The sequence below is a fragment of the Pristis pectinata genome, chromosome 32, assembly GCF_009764475.1.
Source record: "Pristis pectinata isolate sPriPec2 chromosome 32, sPriPec2.1.pri, whole genome shotgun sequence".
Lineage (NCBI taxonomy): Eukaryota > Metazoa > Chordata > Chondrichthyes > Rhinopristiformes > Pristidae > Pristis > Pristis pectinata.
In genome coordinates this window covers 7,471,273-7,494,967 of record NC_067436.1, presented here as the reverse complement: position 1 = coordinate 7,494,967, position 23,695 = coordinate 7,471,273, and the positions used below count along the sequence as shown (strand labels likewise).

General features: G+C 41.8%; 1 protein-coding gene across 1 annotated transcript in view; it reads left to right on the top strand.

The window, feature by feature from the left end:
• malt3 (MALT paracaspase 3) overlaps positions 1 to 23,695 on the top strand; it is a 103,709-nt gene that overhangs the window by 64,147 nt on the left and 15,867 nt on the right. The window contains exons 9-12 of the mRNA XM_052042613.1: positions 3,275 to 3,478; positions 10,896 to 11,073; positions 12,115 to 12,189; positions 14,347 to 14,474. Of these exons, the coding sequence (XP_051898573.1) occupies positions 3,275 to 3,478; positions 10,896 to 11,073; positions 12,115 to 12,189; positions 14,347 to 14,474 (585 nt within the window). The remainder of the gene's footprint in view (positions 1 to 3,274; positions 3,479 to 10,895; positions 11,074 to 12,114; positions 12,190 to 14,346; positions 14,475 to 23,695) is intronic.

Here is a 23,695-nt window from a genome sequence, read left to right as displayed (position 1 = left end):
AAAATAGTCTACGCCTTTATTCCTTCTACCAAGTGCATGACCGTACACTTCCCTACTCTGTATTCCATCTGCCACTTCTTTGCCCATTCTCCCAACCTGTCCAAGTACTTTTGCAGACTCCCTGCCTCCTCAACACTACCTGCCGCTTCACCACCTACCTTCTCCACCACCTTCTATCCATGCTAGTACCTTTCCTGTAATACCATGGGCTCCAACCTGTTTAGCAGCCTCGTGTGTGACTCCTTGTCAAAGGTCTTCTGTATATCCAAATAAGCAACATCCACTGACTCTCCTTTGTCTATCCTGCTTGTTAGTTTCTGAAAGAATTCGAACAGATTTGTCAGACAAGATCTCCCCTTAAGGAAACCATGCTGACTTTGGTCTATTTTATTATGTGCTTCCAAGTAACCCGAAACCTCATCTTTAATAATGGGCTCTAACATCTTCCCAACCACTGAAGTCAGGCTAACCGGCCTATAATTTCCTGTCTTTTGCCTCCCTCACTTCTTAAAGAGTGGAGTGACATTTGTGATTTTCTAGTCCTCTGGAACCATTCCTGACTCTAGTGTTTCTTAAAAGATCACTACTAATGCCTCCACAATCTCATCAACTACCTCTTTCAGAACCCTGGGGTGTAGTTCTCCGGGTCCAGGTGACTTATCCACCTTCAGACCTTTCAGCTTCCCAAGCACCTTCTCCTTAGTAATAGCGACTCCCTCTAGTTTCTAGCATGTTGCTGGTGTCTTCCACAGTGAAGACTGACGCAAAATACTTATTCAGTTCGTCCGCCATTTCTTTGTTCCCCATTACTACAGCGAATCACCCTTGGCTCACTGTGAAGAGGCAGCCTATGAGGGCTGGCATTGTGCAGGCTGGGGTAAGCAATGCAGTGATGGGATGTGGGGCTTGGGTGTATCCTGGCTGGAAGTGTGAGTTCAGGCATTGCTAGGCACTGGCAGCAGCTGCTCCATGTGTGGACAGACTACCTGGATCCCATTGCCTGTCCTCTGAGGCAGCCTCGCCACACTGATTCATTGCTGCAAGAGATCCAGTGAAAGGCAGGTATTCGTACTAGGTTCCTGGCAGAGCATTGCTGTCAGTAAAGCATCTCTTAGGTGGTGCCTAGATCAAGAATAACTTGCTTTCACTCTGGTTCTGACATGGCTGATGAGGCCAATGCAGGAACTAAAGATGATGGGTAGTTTGTGAGGTGGTGCACTCCTTCCACCATTAACACAGGGCCTTCATGTACTCCCAGTGCATGGTGGCCTCGAGGTTCTCAATGCCATCCCGAATTTTCTCCGCTTTGAGCTGCCAAAGGCCAGATGTTCCCAGCAGTCAATGGGAAGGTTGCACTCTTCAAGTAAGCTTTGAACAGCCCCTTGAAACCGCTTCCTTGTCTACCTTGTTATCTTCTTCCATGGTACAGTTCAGAATAGAATGTTTTGGGAGTCTGGTGTCAAGCATACGAATGATTGGCCTGCCCAACGTAGTCAAGTGAGTGTAACTAGGGTCTCAGTGCTGGCATTGTTTGCCTGAGAGAGAACTCTGATGTTGGTTGTATGTCCTTCCAGTGAATTTGGAAGATTTTGTGAAGACAGAGTTGGTTGGTTTTCCAGTGCCCTGAGATGCCTGCTGTCAGTAGTCCAAGTCTCAGAAGCACACAGGAGGGCAGGGATTGGTGCTGTCCAGTAGTCTATGAGTTTTGCATCAGGTCTGAAGTCTCGAACTGCAGGTACTCTTTTCCTCAATCAACAACTGAAAGCAGTGAATTTTATCATTGAGTCTGCCTTCACTGAGAAGTGGCTCCTGAGATTATGGGAAGTGTTCCATGTACTCCAGGATCTGGTCAGAACCAGTGCTAAGTGATATAGCGGGGGCAGATTGGTAGATGATACTGGGCTTGCAAATGTCGACTATAAAACCCACCCTCTTGTATGCTTCAGTGAACAAGTCAACGATGCTTTAGAGCTTATCCTCAGAGTGTACACAAACTGTGGTTTGAACACTGAGGTTCAGTGATCTTGGTTCTGGAGTGTGGACACCATAGATTGAACAGTTAACCATTTGTTCTGAAGATTAGCTTCACTCCCGTCAGAAATTTGTGGTAAGGAGGCTATAATGACCCATTTTATTACTGTTTTCATTACCGCTCTTGTTTCTGGGAACACGTCCTGAGTGCTAAATGAGGTACTGGTGTTATATATTGGTTCCAGTCAAATAGAAGCTCTCAACACCCTAAGTAACAATGAATTGATGCAAGCTACCTTAGATTATTTTTGGTAGCGAACAATAATGGATGTGATTAATCAAACATGCTAAGAGTAAAGAAAAATCAGAAAAAACTGCAGATGCTGGAAATCTAAAATAAGAAAAGAAAATGCGGGAAACACTCAGCAGGTCAAGCAGTATCTCGAAAGAGAAAGCGAGTTAACGTTTGAGGTCCAGGACCATTTGTCAGAACTGTTCTGCTGAAAAGCCTCAGACCTGAAACATTTTAACTGTTTCTTTCCACAGATGTTGTGTGACCTGCTGAGTGTACCCAGCATTTACTGTTTATATTGAGTCAAGGTCAGAGAACATCAGCCTTCCTGCTCAAGCATCAGCCAGTACTAATGGAGTATAAAATTTGACCTACCTGGCAGGGTCTTCAAAAACCTCACCTGCAGGGATCCCAGAATTACCTGCAGCTTCTTGAAGTGTTCTGGTATCTAGGCACCCAGTCGGTCAAGTTTCAAAGATGAGACAGATGGAAACATGCATCTTCTTCCTTATTTACGTGAGGATGTTAGAATTGCAAAGTGAGGCTTGCCTTTATATAATTCTCTTCATGACCTCAAGATACTCTAGAATTCTAAATATGTACTGTTGCAGTGTTTTCATTGTTGGAATATAGGGAATGCAGTCATCAATTTAGTGTCCGGAAAGTTCCACAAGTGTGATAAAGTCAGATAATCTCTCCAATGTTGTCCATTGAGGAATAACCAAACTCCCAGCTCTACCTTACATTTTGGCTTGGGATCTTTCACGTGCACCTGAAAGGGCACATGGGGTCTTGGTTTATTGTTTCATCCCAAAGTTTAGCACTTCTTTATACTGTCCTAGACTATCAGCCTAGATTTGGTGCTCAAGTCTTTGGATTGTGAATTGAACCCACAAACTTCTGATTCAAAGAGGTAAGCTGCAGGTCCTGCTTCATCCCTCAGCCCATGTTTTACTCTGCCTGGTAGTTTTTGCAGCACCAATCCAGCATTATTTTCTCCTTGTATTTCAGCAACTGACAAAGTGGCGTTGCTGATTGGGAATATGAACTACGTGAATCATCCCAGACTGGTAGCCACCATGATGGATGTTTTTGAACTGTCAAATCTGCTGCAGCAGTTGGACTTTCGGGTGGTCTCCCTGCTGGACTTGACCAAAGAGGAGATGCAAAGTGCAGTCAAACAGTTCCTCCAACTCCTGGACAATGGTGTATATGGTGAGTGGTCACGAGCAAACCATGCATTCAGTTTCTACGTATGATCCCCATCAGCAAGAAAAATGTTTTAAATTTATTCATCTTGTGAACAGAACAATTTGAATTTGCCAGAATTATTTTGCCGCTTGTTCCAGTTCTGATCACTCATACCTCATGCCCTATGGTTTATACCGTGCTTTATAGAACTGTTTTGATTACTGGGCATGCTCCGCTTTGGGGAGAAGACTGTAATCTTGCTTATGTTTAAGAGTCCATATCTATTATTGGACCACCGTATATTCATACATGTATTCGTCTGTTAGCTAATCTCAACATGATATGTTTCTGATCTTCAGGAATAGTTTCAAAACAAATATTTACCTTTCCTGAACACTTGTTTTCACACACAACCAGACAATATAGACTATAATTCTTTTGCCTTGGGATTAATATTTACTTTTTAATGAAGAGAAAAGGAAAGCCAGTTAATGAGAGCATTTCATCATTTGTAGTGCAGAAGGGATCAGAAGGTGTACTGTGCTGTTCTATTACTATTAAGCCCATGGTAATGCTAAGAAGTTCTCAATTGCAGCTTTGAACGAAAACTCAGTATTGCCTTGAAGCAAAGGGATTGTTTCTGATTGCTGTTGCAGTGTAGGCATGATGGGCTGATTGGCCTCCTTCTGTGCTGTAATTCTCTCTGATTCTATGTTGAAATCAATGATAATGACAGATCTTGCTGCTGAGCATTGACAGTTTACACACTTAGGACTGTCTAACCTAGTGTCTATATCCAGACTGATGATGGCGATTGGAATGTAAACTTCAGGTCTTCGTTCAGAGTGGTGGAGGTTTGGGAGAGGTGGGGGTGGAAAGTGGGGTGGGGGAGGATTCTGGTGGCAATACAATAACACATCTTCCTAACTTGCAGTTTATGATATCAGAAGCAAACACATTTACATTTTTTTTATCAGAGGCATCACTTTCTTAAATTAAGTGACCTAAAGTCCAAATTAAAATAGCACCATTAGAATGCCATCTGAGTGGATTAACCGTGTACATAATAGTACTGCAAATCAGTAGTTCTCGGTAACTAAAGTTCAGGGAAGAGGAGGACACAGACTGAGCAGCCTAGCCAATTGAGAGACTGGCATTAGGGATAGGATAACCTGACTGGCAAGTATTAACATTGTGAACAACTAAGCTCAATTTCCATTGGAGGTTGTGGGCAGATGACCGACTCATCCATCATATCAGCCTCCTGTCGCCTGTATACTTTGCTGAGACTATCAGAAATTCTTTTCCTCATGCTCTCCTCATTCCCAAGCAACACTAATTCCTGCTTATAAATATGAAATGCCTTGTTACAGAAGGCCATTTCAGCTCAGAGAATATAAATATCTTTGGAAACATACCAATTTGCTTCCTTAAGAGCAGGAAAATAACATTTCTTTAGTCCTTTCCATTTCTAGGGTCAGAATCAGAATCGGATTTATTAACACTGACTTATGTGGCGTGAAATTTGTTGCTTTGCGGCAGCAGTACAGTGCAAAGACATAATAATTACTATAAATTACAAAACTAAAATAGTGCAAATAAAAGGAATAACAAGGTAGTGTTCATGGACTATTCAGCAATCTGATGGCGGAGGGGAAGAAGCTGTTTTTGAATCATTGAGTGTGGGTCTTCAGGCTCCTGCACCTCCTCCCTGATGGTAGAAACGAGAAGAGGGCATGTCCCAGATGGTGAGGGTCCTTAGTGACGGATCAAGGCACTTCTGGAGGCACTGCCGTTTGAAGATGTCCTTGATGGTGGGGAGGGTTGTGCCGTGATGGAGCTGGCTGAGTCTACGACCCTCTGCAGCCTAGTATGATCCTGTGAATTGGAGACTCCATACCAGGCGGCGATGCAACCAGTCAGAATGCTCTCCACCATATAGCTGTAGAAATTTGCAAGAGTCTTTGGTGACACACCAAATCTCCTCAAACTCCTAATGAAGCAGAGCCACTGGTGTACCTTCTTCGTGATTGTATTGTATTGTTAGGTATTGTTGCCAAAGTCAACTTGTCCCTGCTCTAGTCGTGTACAGGTGGGCCTTTCACCCAGATATGCAGCATGATTCTATTAACTGTAACACAGAGATGAAAATTTCCATGACTTGAAAGTGAATGGAAGGTCTTTTGGAACATGAGGTGTATAAATGTTCAGTGCAGTCGATATGTGTAGAGCATGAATGGACGCGAACCCTGAAACAGAATGAGACCCAGTAATTAAAACCATCCTGTTTATGAAGCATCTGTTTCATAGCTGTGCTGGGAAATTGCCACCAGTGAATAACCACAGGCTAGAGTATGTGCCTCTTTCAATACTTCAGTCAGATCTTCACACTGTGGGGGAAAAAACAAACACTAACATGTCAGCCAGGTTTAGCTCATTTTGATTGGCTGCAGAGTGGCAGGAGGGAGCAGTTGGTGGGTGTGTCTAATTCCAAAATGCTCCCTATTTCCAGAATGTAATGCAGCAGCAGGAATGACTTGTTTTTGTATAGATCCTTTGATGTAGTAAAACATTCCAAAGCAATTCACAGGAACATTATCAAACAAAATATTGTGATGTTCAGAATGGAATGTAAGGCGTTTAGTGAATTTGCTTTGTTAGCTCTTCTGTGCTTTCAGTTTAAGTTTCTTTTCATAGGCACACATACCCAGGGTATAAACGCCATGAAAGTTAGCTTTTTGCAGCAGTACAGTACATTACGAACACGACAAACATTGATTACATAAACTTAGCATGAATTATTCATAATTTACACGATACAAACAAAAATAACGACATCAGCGCAAGTTGAGGGAAATATAGTCTAAGGTAGTGTTAGGGTTTTTCAGGTCAGTTCAAGAACCTAATAGCAGTGGGGAAGAAACATGATGAATGGTTTAAGACCTCAGCAGCCAGTCAATAAGTGATAATAATAGAGTTTTAGGATAATGTAATTTGAATATTACATTAATGCTAATTTATCTGTCATATCTGTCATTTAGCATAATTAGCATAAAACCCACCTCTATCCCCACCTTCCCTTCCCCACACGCCATTTCCATTACCCACCCTGGCTGTCATCATTATCACAAACAGTCTCAGTGCCCTGTGCAATCGTGATCTGAACTTCTGTACATCACTAGGTTTCCATACTCGGCTTTCAATGCCCATCTCCATGTATACACAAGTCACCATCTCAACTGAGACACAAGAGACGGCAGATGTTGGAATCTGGAGCAACAAACAATCTGCTGGAGGAACTCAGCAGGTCGAGCAGCATCTGTGGGAGGAAATAAGTTGTCGACGTTTCAGGTCGAAACCCTGCATGAGGTCCACCATCACGATTGGACAATTGCAGCTCATGGGTCAGTTGGAAATGCTGCACAATATAAAAATCCTCAAGGGCAGGATAATTTAACAATTAAAAGAAGCAAAAGAGCCATCTTCTATGAGCTGTGCAATCAAGCTGCAGAGTACATTTAAGCTAGATATTGTGCCCTTTATAGGGTGGCTGCTTGTAATGAATGCATGGTCTACAGCGGGTGCCCTGTGTCTGCTGTTGTGTGTTAGTTGTGGCTTTGCTTTAGGATGAGTAGCACTAAAATAAAGCTGAATTTTCAAATCCCATTTCTGAGAATCAAACACAAAATGCCCAAGAGCGGCATTAAGGCTGCTGCATGGTAGGGGGGCGGTACCATCATATGAGTGTGATATTAAACCGAGGTTCTATTTGTTGTCTGAGGTGGATGCAGAAGATCCTACTGTATTATGGTGACCAAGGATAGTGAATTCTGCACCAGTGTCCTGGCCAATATTCATGTTTCAACTAGCTTCATGAAGATAGATTATTTGGCCAATATCAAGATGCTGTTTGTGGAACCCTGCTGTCGGCAGGTTGTCCAGTGTGTGTTTTTATTTCAATACAGTAACTACATCTAGAAAAATTACTTTTTTGGCTATGGTTTAGAACACCTCAAATCTGTAAAAGCAAATACATAATGCAGAATTACACTTCAGCCCACCTTGTGATGTCATGTTATCAATAATGACTTGTGCTTGTGGCAGAAATATTGTGCCTGGGATATCATGGAGGTTGCCAGCTGTTCTTCAAAGTAGTTCACTAGAATCTTCTGCATCTGTCTGAAGGGTCAGACAGAACCTCGGTTTAATATCTCATCCATAGAGTGGCACTGCCGATCATGCCCATGTCTCCATGCTACAGTGTTGTATTAGCCAATTTTTGTGCTCAAGACTTTGAAGTTGGACTTGAATCCAGAATGTTATGGCTCAGAAGTGAAAGTGCTGTAAGCTAAGCTGATATCCACTACATTTAAATAAAGAAACAACCGGCAAATTCTTGAGGAATCCTCATTGCTGCTTCTCCAGCAGAAGATTGAAGATGAATTGAAGGTTAATTCTGGGAGGCTTTGATTCTAGCTGGCAGCAAGTGAGGATCTAAGAAACAGTACACTGTGGTTTTGAGGCCCTTCCTATGTCTCCTGTCTACTGATTGTTTACCCTTGTTGTGCTGTATCGGCGTTGAGGTAAGTTCAGCCAGACTGCTGGGTTAAACAGCCTGTTAACCTTCCTTCCAAGAGATGAACACATACCTCTCTATGTATAGTAATGTACGCAATGGAAAAAGAGAGAAACAGACGGAGGGGCTTTGGCGCAGGGTTTGAGGTGACTTTCCAAGAGGTCCATGGACTGAGTCATGGTCTAAAATTATAGTAGTGATGTATTGATATTAATCTATAGATTAGAAATGGAGGCTTGTCTACAAGCTCTGAACTTGCCATGGTAAGTTGGTGGTTGACTATTGGTAAGGAATCATGCTAAGGAAAGAAATGCCTAGTTAGGTGCAAAGGAGGGGGAGGAAGGAGGTAGTTAGCCAAAAATGCGCAGGTGTCATTACATCTCTTTTTAAAGCCAAATGTTTGATAATGGACAAGGTATAGGCACTTATATAGTGTGCTTTTCTTAGCTTCTGGACATCCCAAAGCACTTCACCCCAATTAAATTCCTTCCAAAGTATTGCTAATGTGGTAATAGAGATTGTGGAGCCAATTTGCACACAGAATGATTCCACACCTAGACAAAGCAAGTTTGAAACACCTATGAAGTTACTCAGAATATTTCACTACTTTAGAGATGCCACAAAAATAGTTCCCAAATGGTACCGACATCTTTCTAATTTTCATTTATACATGGGATGTGGATGTTGCTGGCAAATCCAGCATTTATTGCCCATTCCTTGAACTGTGTAGCGTGCAAGATAATTTTAGAGGCAGTAAAGATTCACCCCATGTTCCTAATGCAGATCAAGTATGTGCTGAACTACACTCTGTTCCCAATTGGACTCACCTCTGCCCCAGAGCATGCCTGGCAACCAGTGGTCGATGAACCACAGCCACTGTTCTTTCTCCCCACCATTTCATCCCCGAAAAGGGTGATAACAACAGCACAAAATATTCTTCAACCAGCTCAGTTGTTTGTCTCCTCCCTCCTCCTGTGATAGGCTGGTAAGGCCTGCAGGAACAAGTCTGTCCCCCACAATGGCAGCTTCCTCTTGAAGATGGTGTGGAGTTGACGGGAGGAGTTTAACCTAATGGTGTCAGCAGTGATAATTTCGTGTAAACTTGGCAAATTAGTCAGGAGTAAGCTAATGTTGGACAGCAACTATTTCAAGAAAACTTTTCTAAATTGGATAGGGTGGGGCATGCAGTGAGCTGAGAAGCACACCCGTCCACTCTCTCTGCTTGCTGTCAGTATTGGCATCAGTTGAAAGACGGCCATGAGAGGCACAGCAACAGCCTGTGTCGAGGCTGTGGTTTGTACTATTTCTGGCTTGCCACCGTTTCACCTCCGTGTTTGGTAACGGGGGGGGGGGGGGGGGGAGAGAAAGAGATGGGCGTAGAGAAAGGGAAGGAGCACCATTCATATTTGCTGCCTTGTATTATTTCGACAGACACCACTGGGAGATGCAGAGGTTAGGTCACTTAAGAGGATAGATAGCTGTTAAACACGTTATTGGCATTACAATAATTTTTATAGCTGAAATTTCCAGGTCCTGTATACATGGAATTACATTTGATATATAACAAAGAAAAGGCTGTGCAGCCTAATTTATTCACACCACTATTGATGATCCACATGAGCCACCTCCAATCCCTTCTTACTTATTAGCATAACACTCTACTCTCACTCATGAGTTTATCCAGGTTCCCTGAAAATGCACCTGTGCTATTCAACATATTTTAGTCAAACACCTGGGCTGGTGGTTTATCTGAGCCCAGGACCTTTCAGATTTCAGGCCAATTGCAATTGGATGTTCACGCAGTGCTGGCATCGTGTGCACACAAAGCTCTAGGTTACTTTTGTTTCTAACCTACAGTGTCCTGACTCAGTTCCAGAATCCATAATGATTTTCATAATTTACTGGAGACTCTGAATCAAATCTGGAGAGTTCTCAGGTGTACAAGTTCCATATTCCAATGACACTGGATCACAGTTCTGATCATGGTGCCAAGACTGCACAAACACCCAACAGAACAGGGTCAGGTAAGCACCAGCCCCCAGGTGCTTTGCTAAAACAGATTGAATAGTTTAGATGTCTTTATGGAGAAGCTGGATAAACTCACGAATCAGAAAAGATTGGGTTATACCTGGGAAAATGGTTGAAATTTCACCTGAATTGGGTTTATTAATGACCCTATTTTTGATATCATCCACCACGGCAGCCTTCCTCAGTAAGTGGAAAGCTCTTTACTGTGCTTAATATCTGCCCAATTACATGAGTTGTATAAACTGAAGAGGTTATGTAACCACCACAGGCTAAGTATTTTGGCAAATGGTTTGACCATTTGTGCAGTAAATGCAATTCTATGAAATTCCAAGAATATTGTAAGTTACAAATTGTTTACTTAATTTCATGAACAATAGTCTAATCTTGATATAAGACATCACTATTTCATGTAAAGAAAATATTATTCTCCATCTTTATAGCTTGGAGTATACATTGATGCTGTGCTTATACAGATGATACAATACTCACCTCGGGCTAAGGGAATAATGTGGTGAATGTAAACAGTGTTATATAGAACCCTCTTTCCCTGCCTTCCCCTCTACACCCAACTCCACCATCTAATGCTTCACTCTCCAAGTCTCTCTGCCTGTGTACTTGGTTATATTGGAATACTATCATCAACGTTAAATTTATTACCAAGAAGCAATGCTACTAACTTGAATTATGGCTGCTGTTAAATTTGACAGGAAGACGTATTGGATGTTGTGTCATTTGTTTGAGTTGTGAAAAGACTGTGCGTAATGTATATAAGGCTTTCTTAGAGCATGTGGTCTTTCCCTGTGAAGATATGGCATTTTTCTGCTTTTCATCCAACAGCTCTCTTTTACTATGCTGGGCATGGCTACGAATGCTCAGGCCGGAATTACATGGTGCCTGTCAATGCTCCAAATCCATACAGGCCAGAAAACTGCATCAATGTCCAGAAAATCCTGTGCAGGATGCAAGAGAAGAACACGGCCCTCAATGTCCTCTTACTGGATATGTGCAGGAAATGGTATGGCTGCAGTTCCACTTCTCTTTCTGTGATACTTGCCTCAAAAATTTGTATTCAAAAATAAATATAAAACTGTGTATGTTGTCAGGCTTCCTCATTCAACAAAAGGAATGGAAGAACCAGTGTGTGCATGTGAAAATAGATGTTTATAAAATCATGAAGGGTACAGACAGGATGGTAGGTGTGTCTAAAACTAGAGGGCATCGGTTTAAGGTGAGAGAGGAATGATTTGAAGGGCACCTGAGGGGCAAGTTTTTCACACAGGGTGGTGGGTATATTGAACGAGCAAACTGGTAGAGGCTGGTATGATTACAATTTTAAAAGATATTTGGACAGTTACATGGATGGGGGAGGTTCAGAAGGATAAGGGGCAAACGCAGGCAAATGGGACTAGCTCAAGAAGGCACCTTGGTCAGCATGGACAAGTTGGGCTGAAGGACCTGTTTCCATGCTGTATGACTCTGTGGCTCTAAACTGAGGATTAAGATCACAAACCCAGTGAAGTGTTTATTTGTGTTTTTCTTAAACCCCAGTCAGGAATGCAATTAGCCACAATATTATTCCTAATTGACTAAATGTGGCTAACGTCTAATATGTTGGACAATACTGTAAAATACATTGATTCTTGACATGAGTATTCCCCACAATATCAGGACAGGTCTTTCACATTCCTGAAATTTTTGCCTGCAGATTATGAAAATGTCTGCTGCAGAATTTTTTCTTGCATTGCGAACTTTACAGACATTTCCTAATTTGGACTAAGAAAATTGACTGCCATCCCGATCCCTTGGGCGGTGGCTTTGTACACCCACAACCATCACTCAGCCCCAACCCCACCCAGAATAACAGTAAAGAAAAATTCCCCACCCTTCCATCACACCCCCGCCCCCATGTCCATCACCCACCCCTCGCAGGCTCTTGCGACAGCAACTTGTCTCTCCCCTGGCTGCAGTTTCAGGGTCAGTCACTCTAACCTGTTACAAACAATAACACGTTTCAGAGATTCCAGTTATTCAAATGAATCCTACATTTATTTTCCAGGTATAATCAGGATTACCTTCCCTCAGATCTACAGCCACTTGCTCCCACTGGGAATATCGTTTATGGATATGCAACGTGAGTATCCTCCGGAGGTTCCCTTCAGGAAGTAAAGTCACCCCCTCTTTCTTTTTTTCTCCTTTTTTGTTCACTCTCTTTTGCTTGCTCTACTTCTCTCTCATTCTCTCTCTCTCTCATTCTCTCTCTCTCCTGCAGTTACATTCTCTGCTTGGTGCTGACCCTGAGGTCTCATGAGCCAAATTCAAAGCTGAGCTATTCATTTCTCGGTCCCACCAATCGGCTTCTGAATACAGCCTCAAGATTCTCCCTTTTCACAGAGTGTGACACTGGAATTGAAGAAGACCACCGAACCCTTTGTGCCTGGAATCACCATGTTCCTTTGACTCTGGCTTTTTGATCAAATTTATTCCTTTCCTTTTACCATTGGCACACCATCCCCTCAACTGCCAAGACTTCAAGTTTTGAAATTCGTTCCTGAAACCTATGTGCCTCTCTTCGTCCTTTTTAAAACCTGCCTCTTTGACCAAGGTTTCCCAATATTCCATTAGATTGACATCTGTCAGTCTCAGTTCTTAGTATTTTAATTTGGCATGCAGATTCAGTGGGTAGTTTGGTGGCTCAGGAAGGAACGTTTCCAACTTTTACCCCAGCTGCTTTCAAAACATTACATACTCCCATAGTTCTAGTTTTCTCCATGAAAGCCAGGGATGAAAAATCCATGTTGGCATTGGATTTCTTATACGATTCAGCAATGGCCTTTCAGACTGTTTGACACTAGAACAGGACCAATGACCATCATGTTATCTTGCAGGCATGCCTAAGAATTGCATCAAGGGATTAAAATTAATGAGTCTACAAAAATGTGTGTTTCTGGTGGGCATTGCTAACACAATCCTGTAGGGTTATATTTGACTCCCTCAGCTATCGGATGAGAGTTTGTTGATTACCTGTGACTGACCTCAGGCACATCCAGACCCCTGCTGATTCTAGGAGCATCATTGCTCTGCTTCATCTAAGGTTGATCAACAAAACCATCTTATTACTGCTGATTTAGACTGATTTACTCCCTCCTCCTGCTAATAACAAAGAAAGATCTGTAGTTCTATAGTGTCTATCATGATCTCAATGTTATTAAGAGTATTTTTTGAAAAGTAATTATTGTTTTAATATAGGAAATATGGCAACCAAGTTATACATTGCAGAGAATGTGATATTGTCAAGTTTAGAAAATTGAATGAAAATTTTAGGACACAGAAAACATTCCTGTTCTTCCTTGAAATGGTGTAATAGGATCTTTTATATCCGATTTAGCATAAAAATGGGGCTTGATTTTATCTGCTGTTATTGTACTGCAGTGTTGAGCTTCAGAGTGGGGCTTGAACCCAAAACCTTCTGAATCACAAGGCGAGAGTGCCATCACTCACTAACGACTTAGACAAGGTATCAGAGGACAGTTAACATCTGTAGAACAGTACTGGTCAAAATGAACTGCTGATTAGCCACAACTGTGCTTCGAGTGACATAACTGGCATCCACCAAACTTCACAGAAAATTCCTTTTGCCTCCTGATGTGATGCAGATAAATGTTTTCCACATGTTGAGATCAAAATAAAAGATCATTTGTCACATCAGTAACCAACTCAACAATAAAATATGCTCAAAAAATCAAAAAACTGCAGATACTGGCAATCTGAAACAAAAACAGAAAATAACGTAAACGCTCAGCAGGTCAGGCAGTATCTGCAGAAAGAGAAAAATAGTTGATGTTTCAGGTTTCTGACAAAGAGTCTTCGACTTGAAATGTCAGCTCTGTTTCTCTCTCCACAGATGCTACCTGACCTGTTGAGTGTTTCCAGTATTTTTAGTTGTTTGAATAAAATACATTCACTCACTCTGCAGTCTCTCTTATGTCACTCACTCTACTTTCTGTTTTACCAATAAATGTATGAACAGAATAAAGTCTATGTGCATTCACTCCAGACACCAAGGTCAGGTACCCACCAATAACATCTATCTAGCTGGTGTTTAATCATTATGATAGTTGGCCTCCTGTGGCTAGTGGCTAATGTATTGAGCAGCTCTGTTGTAGAACCACAAGTAGGCCTTCAGGAGATAAGGAGAGAACAGAAGTACAAATGGAAGAAGGAATCAGACCAAAATGAAAACCATAGAGGGAAAAAAGCTTCACACTTTTAACCGGCACTGTAATTGCAGGTGTGAAGATGCGGAAGCATATGAAGTACAAGATGGTGAGCACAGCTCAGGAATCTTTATGAAGTATCTTAAGAGACATATTCTCAAAAAAGAGAAAGTCACTCAGATCTTGGAGAATGTCTCTGAAGGTAAGTCAAGTCCTTGCCTTTAAGCAAATACCATGTGTCTCTTTTCATAATGTGCTACTTATTTATTGGTTGTGGTTGTCAGAAGCCAATCCTCTCTGTCCGAAGACATTGCTCCGGAAGTTCTTCAGCATCTCTCAGGCCAACTGCCTTCTAAGGGAGGTTGGAGGTGGGGATCCTCACTAATGATTGCACCATATTAGTTCTGTTCATAGCTCCTGTGGAAACTCAAGATGTGCAGCAAGTTTAAGGAAACACTCGGGCTTGAGCTGAAAGTGGCAAGTGACAATCACACTGTACAAGTAATGGCAATTGAAAATCTCCAACAAAGGGATTCTAACCACCTTGACGTTCAAAGGCTTTACTGTCCCCGAATCCCCACTAGCAACATTCTGAGGGTCACAACTAACCAAACCGCCCACGGAAATGCTGCAAATAAGAGAGTTGATCAACACTTTGGTATTCTGCAATGGATGACTCGTGTCTTGATTCCCCAAAGCCTTTCCATCATCCACAGTGCATATCCGGAAAATGACAGGATGTTCTCCATTTTACTGGAAGGATATACAGTAGTTCTAACAAGACTCAAAGGTCAACAGCGTGCATACAATGTAACCAGGTTGATCCATTACCCTAAATATTACTTCTCTCCACTACTAGTGCATGTTGCAATGTGTATCGTCTTTAGAAAGCACTGTAACTCCAAAAGCTGTGACATTTTCTGGTTGAACTGCTATTTATAAGATTCCCTCCAAGTTGTATACTCTTTCGGAAATGCATTGCTGTTCCTTTGTAATGGATTCCAAATCCTGAAATACCACTGCCACAATCCCAACAGAACAGCACTGTTTGAGTATTGTGATCACCTGAACTATAGCAGTTCAACCAGACACTCACTACCAGCTCGAGCAAATAGGATTGAGCTTTGAATACAGGGCATTTCAACGATGCCTACATTCCATGAATGAGCAATGGAAATACAGAACAGGGAAAGAAACACCATCTTTCACAACCTCAGCAAATTACAACCAATGAAGAGCTTTTATTGTTATTTGGAAAATAGGGCAGCCATTTTGTGCATAACATTGTCCTTCAATCTATGTGGTGACTAGAATCAGAAAATCAGATGTAAAAGACCCAATAGCAAATTGATCCAAATTAAAGCAAGGACATTCTCTCAACATCTACCACAAAATTACATATATAAGGCACCTGTAATAGAGCACAAAAAGTTCCTTGATGTTTCAATGTCATCAAACAAAAAAAGGATGCCAAGCTACATAAGGTGATACTAGGACAGATGACCAAAGGCTTGGCTTAAAAAAAAGAGAGGTTTTCTGGAAGATCATTAATCTGGAAAGAGAGATAGAGAGGGAAGGGGTTTATGCAGAAATTCCAGAGCTTTAGAACTTGGCAGCTGAAGGAGTGGATTTGCAAACAAAGTTGAGTTTTTTAATATGAAAGCATTGCTTAGACTGGAGTCAGTAAGTACAAGGCTAATTGGTGAATGAGATGGTGCAAGTTAAGGCACAGGCAACTGGGTTTCAGCTAGAACAGAGAGTGGAATGAAGGCAGGCAGCCAGGAGTGTGTTGAAATAATCAAATCTGGAGGTAACCAAGTTACGCTTTGGGGTTTCAGTAACAAATGAGCCAAGGCAAGGCCTCAGTGGAGCTACATTAAAGGAGCTTAAATCGTCAGTCTAGGAGGTGGCATGGATATGAGGTCAGCACTCTACTTGAATATGACACCAAAGTTGTGAAGAAATCATTGATGACTAAGGAAGGCTGATTGCGGTCGGGACTAATGACAGAGTCTTCATTCTTTGCAAATATTTAAATGGACGGAATTTCTACACAACTAGTCCTGGATGTCACACAAATTGGAGACAGTAGCTGCATAAGAGAGGTGGTAGTGAGCAAAAGCTGATGTCATTATCACCCATTTGGATCCTGAGGGGCAACATGAGGATAAGATAGGAAGGGACCCAAGAACAGAAGCTTGTGCGACACCAGAGACAATGGTGCAGCAATGGGAAGAGAAACCATCACGAATAATTCTCTGGCTGCAATAACAGACAAAAAAAGGAACCAGTCGGGCAACAGAACAGAATGAGAACGGAATGACATGCTCGACTGTGTCAAAGGCGGCAGACAAGTCAGAAGCAACATAGAGGGGTAGCGTACCCATTTCATAATCACACAGGATGTTATTTTGGCTTATCAGAGTTGTTTGATGTTGTGATAAGGTGGAGGCCTATCACAGCATCAAAGAATTTGATTCAAAGAGTTCTGAGTAAAATGGAACAAATTGGAGGCTTACAACACACTCAGGAAAATTGGAGAGGAAAAAAAGAGTGGAGATGGGGCATTGTGTTGGAAGGTGGAAGGGCATAGGTTTAAGGTAAGGGATAAGAAGATTGGAGGGTATCTGGGGAAACATTTTTTACAATCTGGAAGGCGCGTCCTGTGAAGGTGCTGGAGGCAGGTTTTCTCCCTACATTTAAAAGGTATCACCAATGCATAGAAGGCTACAGAGCAGGTGCTGGGAAATGGGATTGGTACAGATGGGAACTTGATAGTTGTCATGGATATAGTGGGCCAAAGGGCATATTTCTCTGCTGTATGATTCTCTGGTCAAGGATTTCTTTTAAGGAGAGAGGTAATGATGACATATTTGAAGGAGATGGAGAGTGTCTAAGGAAAGACAGTCATTAACAATATTATATAACATAGGGTTCCAGAAAGGAAGTTGGGTTGTCAGTGGTTTAACTGAAATGCAGCCAAGAGGGCAGGAATAGTATTTCATGGACAAGAGGAACTTGTGGAGGTCACAAAGAGGTACAGGAGAGAAACCAAAGAAGGACTAGAGCTGAAGCGAAGTCTAGAAGTTTGGCCTGGATGCTCGAAGAAGGAAGGGAAAAGACAAATTTATCTTCTGATTTTTCTTTCTAAAAATCCATGATCTCCTTGCAGGTGTTTTTGGAGATGAGGGTGGAGAAGACAGGGAAGTGGGGGTTTAAGGGAACAGTACTCAGTAGAGAAAGGAAGCAGGGATTTATTTTTGTAGTCCTGGATGTTCCTGGAATAGTCAGCAGCTTTGAAAAATGGAAGACGGCCCAGTAATGGTTTGTGAAGCTGACCCAGACCTGACAGTGAAACCAGTTGTCTATCACACCTGCTTGAGTCTGTGTCACTGGGACTTAAAGCATCAGCGGCGAGGACAACACTGGGGGTGGGGGGTGCTGGATGTCAGGCTAGTAATGACTTTAATTTTTTTCTCAGAATCCTGAAAATTTGTCATTTTTATCTCATTGCTGTTGGTGGATCTTGCAAAAAAGACAGCGATGCTTCATAACACACTTTGGGACTTCCTGAGCTCGTGAAAAGCACTATGAATGCAAGATTTCATTATTAGAATAAAAGGGAAAAGCAAAACAAACACAAAGAGGAAGTATTTTCAAACAAAAAGTCCCTGTTACAAATAGACAGCTTACAAATAGAAACAGAACAGCAGCCAAACCCCTCTGTATAATAGATAACTGAATGCCTGGAAGGAGACAACAAATAAAAGCCATCCTCAGTTTCCATTGATCAGCCCAAAAACAGCGTTACAGGGGAACAAGGGCTGTAATACATCAGTGATGTCCATTGTTTATTAAAGGTTTTGCTTAGCAAGTTGCTAAAATTGGAATCTATTAATGTCGCAATGAGGAGCAAAGGGAAGGTGAGACCTGAGTTTTCAGGGCAAACAAGTGTATAATTCCTTAATCAATCTAATTGAAGCAATAAGATCAAACTTAAGGCTCTTTATCTGAATGCACGTACCATTTGTAACAATTTGGGTGAGTTGAGGGCGCAAATAGTAACATAGGAATATGATTTAATAGTTATTACAGAGGCGTGGTTGCAGGATGACCAGGACTGGGATCTCAATAGTCCAGGTAATTCGATACTCAAGGTTCCAAAAGATTAGGCAAAAAAAGAAAGGAGAGAGAAGTAGCTTTGTTAATCAAGAAAGAAACCAGTATTGATATACAGCACCTCTAGATGCAGTGGTTAGTGATGTGGATTCGGTTTGGGTGAAAATAATGAAGGTAGGAAGATAGGGATGGAAGCAGTCTATACCTCCAAAGGTTATAGCACAAAGCATATATGAGGAATATCAAAGGCATATAAAAAGGGAACTGCAATTATCATGGGTAATTGGACTAATCCAACTGGCAAGGGTACTGTGCAAGATTAATCTGTGGAGTGTGTTTCTTAGAACAGTATATAACCTAACTCAGGAATATCACCTCAGGAATCTCAACACATCATATGTGATGAGACAGGATTAATAAAAGTTGTTTTTATTAAGGATCCCCTACGGAGTAGTGATCACAACACCATAGAATTCTGGATGCAATTTGAGGGTGAACACCAGGGTCCATGTCCTTCACTTAAATAAGGACAATTACAAATATATGAAGGTAAATTTGTCTGGAGTGGGCTGGGTCAGTAGGCTCAAGGATAGGTCAGTGGGTGAGCAGTGACAGATATTTAAGCAGCTAGTTTATTCCAGTTAGAAAAAGAGATCCCAGGAGAAAGATGAACCATCTATAGTTAACAAAAGAGGTCAGGGAAAATATTAAATCAAAGACTAGAGCACAAAGTCTGGCAAGAGCTGGTGGTAGACCAGAGGACTGGGGATTTTACAAGAACCAGCAGCAAGAGACTAAAGAGTTGAAAAAATGAGATAAAATTAATTATGACAGAAAGCTAGCAAGTAATATCAAAACAAACAGCAAAGGCTTTTATGGATATATAAAAAGGAAGAGGGTGGCTAGGGCAGCTGTGGGACCTCTAGAGAGTGAGACTGGGGATTAATAACAAGAAACAAGGAAATGGTAGCTAAGTAAGTACTTTGCATCAGCCTTCATGGTGGAGGACACTGCAAACATCCCAAGACCTCGCTTGGATTAGTTTCAAACACCATTTAGGACTAAATGGGACTAAAGGCAGACAAGTTGCCAGGTTTCAATGGCCTGCACTAGAGGGTTTTAAAGGAAGCAGCCACAGAGATAGTGGAGCTATTGGTTGGGGTTTTTCAAAACTCTCTGGGTTCTAGGAAGGAACCAGCAGACTGGAAAACTGCAAATGTGACTGCATTGTTCAAAAAGGAAGACTAAAAGAGGGTAACCATAGGCCTGTTAGCTTAACATGTGTTGTTGGCAAGATACTAGAGTCTTTAATCAAGAAATAGCTGGTCATTTGCAGAAGCTTACTGTAATCAAACCAAGTCAACTTGGTTTCATGAAATGGAAATCATGCTTGACAAATTTTCCTGAGTTCTTTGAGGTCTAATAAGCAGAGTTGATTGAGGGGAACCTGTATATGTCATACATTTGGATTTTAAGAAGGCATTTGACAAGGTGCCACATGAAAGGCTGGTGCACGAGATAAGTGCTCATGGTATTAGGGAAAGTGTGTTAGCATGAATTGAAGATTAGTTATTACATAGAAGACAAAGTCAGAAAAAATGGGTCTTTCTCAGGCAGAAAGGATGTAATTAAGTCGAGTTTATTGTTATGCACAAGTACGGTGAGGTACAGGTACAATGAAAAACTTGCTTGCAGCAGCATCACAGGCAAATAGATTCAGACAACACCGAACATAAGTTATAACAAATTACACATGCATTATACAAGACAATGAAGAATAAAAGTGCAAAAACAAGACATTAGTGCAAAAAAAACACATTCATGGTAGTGCAAGAGGTGGTCCATAGTGTTCATTGATGAGGCAGGATTAGTGTTATGCAGGTCGGTTCAAGAACCTGATGGTTGTAGGAAAGAAGCTGTTCTTGAACCAGTGGTGTGGGACTTCAGGCTTCTGTACCTCCTGACTGACGGTAGCAGCGAGAAGGATACTTTCAACAGTGCATCTGCAGAAATTTGGTGACATGCCAGATCTCCTTAAGCTTCTCAGTAAGTAAAGGCACTGGCCCACCGCCTTCATGATTGCATCTATGTGTTGGGCCAGGACATGTCATCCAAGTTGTTAACCTCCAGGAATTTAATGGAGATCCTCAAGGATCAGTTCTTGGCCTTCAATTATTTACAATTTATATTCATGATCTGGAGGAGCAGGCAGAGTGTAAAGTATCCAAGTAACTACCTCGTTATTCCTCTTTTGCGCTATTTATTTATTTTTGTAACTTATAGTATTCTTTATGTCTTGCACTGTACTGCTGCTACAAAACAGCAAACTTCACGACATATGTCAATGATAATAAACCTGATTCTGATGTCGACGACACAAAGTAGGTGGGAGGACATGTTGCGATGAGGATGATTGTCTTTTCAAATGAATGTAGATAGGTTGAGTGAATGAGTGAAAACTTGGCAAAGTGAGTTTAATGTGAGAAAGTGTTAGGTTATGCACTATGGTAAGGATCTTCAGGCAGACTAGAATCTAAATGGAGAAACATTGCAGATGAATGAATTACAGAGGGATCTAGGTCTTCTTGTGCATGAACCACAAAAAGTTAGCAAGCAGGTGCTCATGAGGTTGGCCTCGGGCCCCACCTCAAATTTTTTCAAACAATACATCTTTGTACATGAACAAATTGCAGAACCAACCATTGCCTGTATGAATACAGTGATCAGTTTCCAGATCACATGTCAAGTGGCTCCCTGCTTGTGCTACTCTAAAAGAGAGAGGTACAGCTGCACCTTGCAATTTTAAAGCCATTACTGCTTATAAATTTCAATACGTTTAATAATTGTTAGTTAATATTATTTCCTTTTAGGTATTTAAACATTTTATTGTGTTTATCAATGTGTGTTAATGCTTTTAAGACATCTTAGGACATATTTATGTTTGGGTGGTGTATTGGGTATGGAGGAGGGGCTTTGAGGTATCCTGTGTTCCTTGTTATCCATGGGAAGTCCATGCTCCTTTCCCTCACAGATAATGAGCACTTAGTGTCGTGGAAGAGGTATAACTATATTAGACTCCCAAACAGAGAACAAGCCCGGGCTGCATTTCAAGTGGAAATGAGAAAGTTCCCTTCATGGTTTGCAGTTTTCCACAACGCTCTTTAAATGAGAAATGTTAACTCTTTGGTCTTGAGTTGCACAGTATAATTCTTGATCACTGAAGAACTTCCATTGATATTACTTCATTCACAATCTTGGGAAGTCCAAAGCACTTTAGAACCAATTAGGTATTTTTGGAGTGTGGTCATTTTTGGAGTGTAGTTGTAATGAAGGAAACCAAGTAGCTATTTATACACTGCAAGCTCCCACAGACAGCAGTGAGGTAATGATCCAGATCATCTTTGAATGCTGTTGTTTGGGGGAATCAATAATGACAAGGCTAGGGTGATGGTAAGTCCCCGCCATGCATTTTTTCTGCATTTCTTTGAGGATTTACCTCACGTTTAACATCTGACCTGGAAACTGTAACGTCCAGTGTAACACCCCGCTTCAGTGTCGTAGGCCTATCTTAAATTATGTGCTTAAGTCTCTGGAGTGGATCTTGAACCCACAACTTTTTAAACCTTTATTCATTGATAAGGATATGGTGTGGAAGAGAGGCAAAATTACTTGAGCGAATATAAACCACTTCTTCAGTGATGCATGGAATTGATGATCAGCATCAACCATTTCAGCTCGGTTGATAATTTTACCATTTTAAAAGGTCTGCCGAGTAATCAGACTCCTCTTTGTGGCTGGATCTACGTAAGCAGTTACCTGCGTAAGCAATGACCTAATTTGCCTGAAATGTACACAGCTTTCAGATAGAGGAAACTTGAGCTTCTTGACCTCGTGCCCATTGACAGCTGCCTCTGCACTGGACCAGCAGCTTGATGCAGGATAGAAATATGGAAAAGTACTTGCAGCTTTTTGACTGCCATTCAAGATCAAAGGCTCTGTGGGTTTAAATAGATTCAGGCGCACTGATTAATGAGCTTTTGCTCATGGGGTCTGTCACACTGCCAGGCATTAAAAAGGCCAGAATCTGCTGGAAACTATTTGAAGTAAGTTATTGCATCTGTGATTAAGAAAATGGCTTAAAGATTTTGAGTTCCCCTGCACTGCTGCTCTGTGAACAGTGAATCTTCCATTATCTCCAAACAATGGCCGTATCCAGTGTGCTGGATGAACAGTGGTGATTTTCACTGCCACGTAGAGAGAATCAGAACAGCAATGGCTGATTTGGTATTGGGGGGATCAGATGTTCCAGGGTCACTCTCCATTAAACCAAGAATTTGTTACTGATTTCCCTTGCTAATGCAAAAATAATTTTATACCATATCAGTTTCTTGAATCGTGAAACTAAACTTTTGAGATCCTAACTGATTGGATTAATCCATTGATCCCTTACCAATACAGTCACTGATTTAAACATGGTGAACTGTGACTTCAATTGCAAACATTTATTTCGGAATTATTCAATGTGTATAGCAAGGTTATAACCATTTCGGAGTCGTTTCATGTCACTTGGAAAATTCGACCAGGCAATTCCTGTCATGCAACCACAACACAATTTCCCCATCAGGGCCACGTGAGATGACATCATTCCCCACGCAACATTTTAGGGAACTTGGACCATGTTGCTCCAATCATTGGGCACAGCTGGGAGAGCTGGAAAGCTTGCAAGTAAGTAAGATACTCAACTTCATATTTTGTGCCATTCCCCATTCCTACATACCTCATCACTGCACTTCCACTCCTACCACTGATATACTCACTTCTTGCCACCACTGATATACTTACTTACCACCACCACTGATATAGTCACTTCTCACCACAAGACCCCCCATGGTGTATCCAATCTTCTGATTCCCCCTTAATAATGTTTTGCTGCACCTCCCAATGACTTCCTGCCATCTCCAAATGTGTAGCTGCTCTCCTGACTGTTCCCCGAGTTGCCAGAGCACTGTTCCCAGCTTATCCCAACCCCCCCCCCCCCCCAAAAGCACCCTAGTGCTAGTCAGCCTCCCAATTGTCTCCCCTTTCGCAAAACGCAGGCCCCTTCCACCGTTACCTCAAAAGTCCTGTCCTGGTTGGATTCATTCTTTCCCCCATTCATGCATAAGAAGGCTATCAAAAGTGTAGGTAAATCCCCAGTCCAAAGCCCCAACACTCAGCCTTGGGTCCACCTGGGCTTTTGGCTGAACTCTTGTACCTGGCCCAGGAAAGAAGGGTGTCATAGTCTGAACATGAAGATATGTAGCA